Here is a 5,399-nt window from a genome sequence, read left to right on the forward strand (position 1 = left end):
GTAAGTATCGAATAAGTTAAAGTTGCAATGCTTGTTTCGAGGACTAAGAACACTGTAGCTATAAAAAATAGAGTGTAATCCAAAGTGAGCAAAGGACATATTAAAGAAACTAAGAATTTTTTTCAGCCAGGATAAATTGGTCCCATACATGACACGTTTTTGAGAATAAAAAGCAAACATTCTCCATGCACCAACTGCTATTTTTATTCTTTTCACGCTCTTGGCACTTGAGAGTTCTCGTCAACAAGAATCCCGTAGAAGCGGGAAACAAATTGATTGGATCAGCCTCAGCAACTTTTTCCTTGCTGTAAAGGTGACCCCATAACCATTTCCATTTTAATAATTTGTTAGCCTTGAGTAAAAAAGATGGAGGGATAGGTACGCTCTAGCGCTGTGGGTTCTACTTTTCGACGCCTGATGACCTCCAAATTATGCTGCAAGGAAATGGCAACATTGTATTGCAGCTAAAATTGCCACAGTTTACCCCTAGCTGATATTCGGTCCGGTCTATTATCCATTTTGGATCATTCAGAATTTTTACCAAATCGGAAACTGCGCACACCTCAAATTCCAAATGTAAGTGTTAGCCGAAGTGAGGAGACCAAACGCAAAAAAAGTGAGACTGCTGCCTGTAGCTGCTGTGGTATATTTCAAAAAAGATTGGTTCAATCCACCGCTCAATTTTTTTTACATACGCATATGTTCCACTCTCAGGCATATCGAAAATTATGGTCAAGTAAATTAATGGAACTTTTACTGACATTCGAACTGTAGAACCATTGCGCCTGTGCAACACAAGACTAAATTTTAATACTAAATGAGGTACCTACCATTTCTACGCACGCTGATTTTTTTCAGGTAATGGTAAAATACGTTTGGTTCCCAGTACCTCGAGAATCGGCGCACGCACAAATTACCTGTGATATAGTGATACATTTAAGTCTCGTGATACAAGGACCTCTTATACTAGGATGCAAAAATAATAAGAAATTTCGCATTTGCCGCATTCTTTACCGGAAAAGCACTAGTAGAACGCTAAGATTGTTCAAACTAGCAACACTGTTTCTTTGAGATCGTCATTACCATGGAAACAATTTAAAACACAAACAATACATTTTTTGTAGTGCATTACAAAATCATGTTTACCTTAAACATTGCAAAAGAAGGCGAAATTACTAAAACTGTTTATGGACTGGTTAGTCCCCTTTTCATCCACAAATATTAAATACAATTACTTTAGATAAAGGAGTCGCGCTACAATGACGCAATCAAACTTCTACATGGTGTTCCCGGTTCGAATTTGACACGAGCTGGTTTATCACTCTTCGGCTATTGCTACTTTTACACACAAGATTATGCTAATGCCGCCAGTTACTATGAGCAGCTTGTACAAATGTATCCTGAAAATAACGATTATAGAATTTATCATGCACAATCCCTTTATCAGGCTTGTTTGTACGACGAAGCTTATCGTATAACTGAGACAATTCCAAATAATGACTATCCACAGGTTGGTACATTACATAAAGGCAAAAACAAAACACAAATAATTGTAGGTAATCAAATTGCAAGCCGCCATAAAGTATGGCGAAGAAGATCTACAGTCTGCAAAAAAGTATGTTGATATGTGTTCACCTGACGATCCAGATACTGATGTCAACCTAGGTTGTCTACTTTACAAAGTACAGTTTCAATGAATTCTAGAATTCAAATACAAATATCAGAAAAGTTACCACAATCCGTTTACAGAACGGTCACTTGTTTTTCAGAGTGGTATTCTTGCCTGATATGTGTACTTGAACTGTGATGGTAGGTATAATTTACTGAAATTTCCTTTAGGAAGGGAATTATGAAGAAGCGTTGAATAAATTTACAACATGTTTACAAAACATGGGATTCAAACCCTATCTTGCATACAACGCAGCGTTGTGTTATTATCGCCTTAAGGAATACGGACCAGCCTTAAAGCATTGTGGTAACAACTGCATACGCATGCGCACCAACCCATATTAAACTAGTACTCTTACAGGGGACATTGTAGAACGAGGGATCCGGGATCATCCCGAATTAAGTGTTGGAATGCAAACTGAAGGTATTGAAGTACGTTCTGTAGGGAACACTTTAACTTTACATGAAACAGCATTAACGGAAGCATTTAATTTAAAAGCGGCTATAGAATATCAGCTTAAAAACAGTAAGTAACTTCGACAATAAAGCCATGAAGATGAGAACTTAAATTCATCTCGACCTTTACCTACTTGTAGTGGATGCTGCACGAGAAGCGTTAACGGACATGCCTCCACGTGCAGAATATGAATTAGACGCAGTCACGTTACATAATCAGGCATTAATGAACATGGACCAAAATCCAACCGAGGGTTTTGAAAAGTTACAATTTTTATTACAGCAAAACCCTTTCCCGCCGGAAACCTTTTCCAATTTATTAATTTTATACTGTCAGTACGAATGTTACGACCTTGCAGCTGATATACTGGCGGAGAACGCGCATCTTACCTACAAGTACCTTACACCGGTCGGTACCTGCTTCTTCTGCACAAAACTAATTGATAATTTCAGTATCTGTTTGAGTTCCTAGACGCGATAATAACGCAACAAACCTCTCCTCCAGAAGCTTACCAAAAACTAGACGAACTGGCAAATCGGCACACCGAACTCTTACGCAAACTTACAAAACAAGTGCAGGAGCATCGCAGCAATGGTGACACCGAGCTGGTAAAGCGTACTGTGCTGGATTATGAAGAGTGCCTAGATCGATATATCCCAGTATTAATGGCGCAAGCCAAAATATACTGGGAAATCGAAAATTATCCGCAGGTCGAGAAAATCTTTAGAAAAAGCGTCGAGTTTTGCAACGATAATGATATATGGCGGCTGAACGTTGCTCACGTTTTGTTCATGCAGGAGAATAAGTTCAAGGAAGCCACGGGCTTTTACGAACCTATTGTGAAGAAGAATTATAGTGATGTAAGTAATTCAAAGATTTACCTCTTTCCTAGCTTTACTTTCAGATTCTCAAAGTGAGCGCGGTTGTTTTGGCCAATTTGTGCGTTTCGTACATTATGACATCGCAAAATGAAGAAGCCGAGGAACTTATGCGCAAGGTGGAGAAGGAAGAAGATCAGATTGCTTTCGAAGAACCGGAAAAGAAATACTTTCATTTATGCATTATAAATCTAGTGATTGGGTAAGAGGTGCACATAAGTCAAGGTTATTTTATTTCAAAGGTTACCTGGTAACTATGTGGGCGGAAGCGGGAGGGACGGAATGTATACGTCATCGAGAATTCAGACATTGACGTTCAACGTTGTTTGTAGTCGCGCGGGTGCTTATTTTTCTTGAGTTATAGTTTATTTGTTTAAAATTTGTTGAATTTTGAAGTGCATAAGGACATATATTAGCTGTAGATACCTGTTTGGTGCAATATAAAGACATTTAGTTTGTGAATTTTGTGGGTTTTCATAGCCGTGATTGAAAGGTTAGTTCATCAATTATATGCACTTGTGTATGTTATAATTAAGTATTTTTTTAGATGAGTGGCGGTAACACTAAAATTCCTCATCCTGGTGTAAATAAAATCTCGGTTTTTACGTTTCCCAAAGACTCTACCGTTCTTAAAAAATGGGTAAGAAAATGTTTCACATCCGGCAGCAAACTAAAACGTGCTGCGCCCTCAATGGCCAACCGATGAAATCGTAGCGCGTCCCTGGCCGAAAACGTTTAAAACCAGAGCCACGAACTCTGCAAAGTGCAATGCAATTTCTGCTTCGACTGCACTTCAAGAAACAAAAAGCTCTCCACCTGCAGAACCAGATCGCCTTGCTAGCTCGACCTCGCGCCACACTCCATCAGTCAGAAGACCTGCATCTGGGTTCACCCCAACGACAGAGCTCGCCGTGTGCACCTCGGTTACCATTTTGTACATACTAAAAATATACATATTCCATAAAACGCAAAAGCATTTCATTTGGCGTCATCCGCTAAAGAATGTTTAGAGTTTTAATTCCCAAAGCCTAGGTATTGATACATAGGGGTGGTTCCTATTTTGTAGGTCGCGGAATTTTATCCATTTCCACCTCTAAAATTAATTTGATTACATTTTCATAAGTCCTCATGCAATGTAAAATAGCTTACGCACCACACTCATTTTTTCAATACTTTGATTGCTTTCAAAGGTGGAAGGCGATAAACTTCCAAGATTTTCAATATAAGATCCACCCTTATATACATATATCCATATAAATCCAAAATATACTGCAAAAACTAAATTTTTTACCCCTTTTATTAGCATTGTAACCTATGAGCAATTTTAAATGTGTATTCTGGATGACGTTTTCCCGTCTTCAAAATGCAAGCATTCTATTGGTTTAGAGTTACCAGACAACCTTTCTAATAAAACAAAACAACCTTGCACATAAGTAATGTATTGACCTGATCTATTCACTTACAGAACGCTGTATTGCGCCAAAGGCAACTACGAGTTTGGAATATCTCGTACGATGAAATCTTTGGAGCCGTTCAATAAGAAACTGGGCACAGACACTTGGTATTACACGAAACGATGCTTTCTCAGTTTGATAGAGAATTTAGCAAAGCATATGATTGTTTTGCGTGACTCCGTTATTCTAGAGTGTATCGCGTTCTTGGAGAACTGTGAAGGTAACTACGTTAGCAAAATTGCAAAAGTAAATGACCACTTTTTAGTGCATGGGAAAAATGTGATGGCTGTAACATATGCTCCTTTCACAGAGGAGGTGCAAATTGACGGAAAACAAACTGTTGCATATGAAGCAAGGCAACTCAAATCTTTATTGTTGAAGCTGTATCACTACTAGTTAATAGAATTTCAGTAAATCTGTTTATATCTTAATTTTAGTGTAATTTAATCTTTGCTTAAGAAAACAACCTATAACTTATTATTCGTACTAAATCAGTTTATAATTTGCGATATTTAAAATCCGATGTGCGGCAGAGTCCCTTTAATTCTGTATTATGTGCTAAGTGTTATTTATTTATGAGTATACATTTGCTGCTGTGAGATGTTGGCATAAATTAAAATGCACCAATTCGTTTTTAGTTAAATAACTCACATTTTTCCGTATGTCCTTTTCTAAAAAAATAAGATCAGGCGGACTGACAGACCACATGTACCATATAATGACTTGGCAGGGCTGACTTCCCATAAACCTAAGTAGACCCGGGCTTAGAGCACAATTGGCATGGGTTAAATGTTTTTATATAATTTCACACCCTAGCCATTGGCGGGATTCAAATAACTTAAATTCAAACTATGTAAAGTAGAGATGGATAAGACAAAAATGCTATGTTGACTAACGTAGTTTGTGATACATATAATAATTTTTGCATTTCAAAATTATGCA

At 37.8% G+C, this 5,399-nt stretch overlaps 1 protein-coding gene across 1 annotated transcript; it reads left to right on the forward strand.

The window, feature by feature from the left end:
* The first annotated feature begins 292 nt into the window (after positions 1–292).
* LOC116162681 (tetratricopeptide repeat protein 30A) lies at positions 293–4,888 on the forward strand. Its single transcript, XM_031476349.1, has 11 exons — positions 293–313; positions 859–1,195; positions 1,241–1,510; positions 1,557–1,682; positions 1,840–1,975; positions 2,030–2,194; positions 2,265–2,533; positions 2,578–2,985; positions 3,030–3,205; positions 4,469–4,677; positions 4,723–4,888. The coding sequence occupies exons 2-11, from the start codon at positions 1,139–1,141 to the stop codon at positions 4,851–4,853; spliced, it is 1,947 nt and encodes a 648-aa protein (XP_031332209.1). The 5' UTR covers positions 293–313; positions 859–1,138; the 3' UTR covers positions 4,854–4,888.
* Positions 4,889–5,399: the final 511 nt, after the last annotated feature.

The sequence above is a fragment of the Photinus pyralis genome, unplaced genomic scaffold, assembly GCF_008802855.1.
Source record: "Photinus pyralis isolate 1611_PpyrPB1 unplaced genomic scaffold, Ppyr1.3 Ppyr1.4_LG2, whole genome shotgun sequence".
Lineage (NCBI taxonomy): Eukaryota > Metazoa > Arthropoda > Insecta > Coleoptera > Lampyridae > Photinus > Photinus pyralis.

Excerpts from the sequence above, each read along its gene's own strand:
- LOC116162681 (XM_031476349.1), top strand. The coding sequence starts at position 1,139 with ATGTTTACCTTAAACATTGCAAAAGAAGGCGAAATTACTAAAACTGTT. Across the intron at positions 1,196-1,240 it reads CTAAAACTGTTTATGGACTG|ATAAAGGAGTCGCGCTACAA; the intron begins GTTAGTCCCCTT and ends CAATTACTTTAG. Across the intron at positions 1,511-1,556 it reads CAAATAATGACTATCCACAG|GTAATCAAATTGCAAGCCGC; the intron begins GTTGGTACATTA and ends AAATAATTGTAG.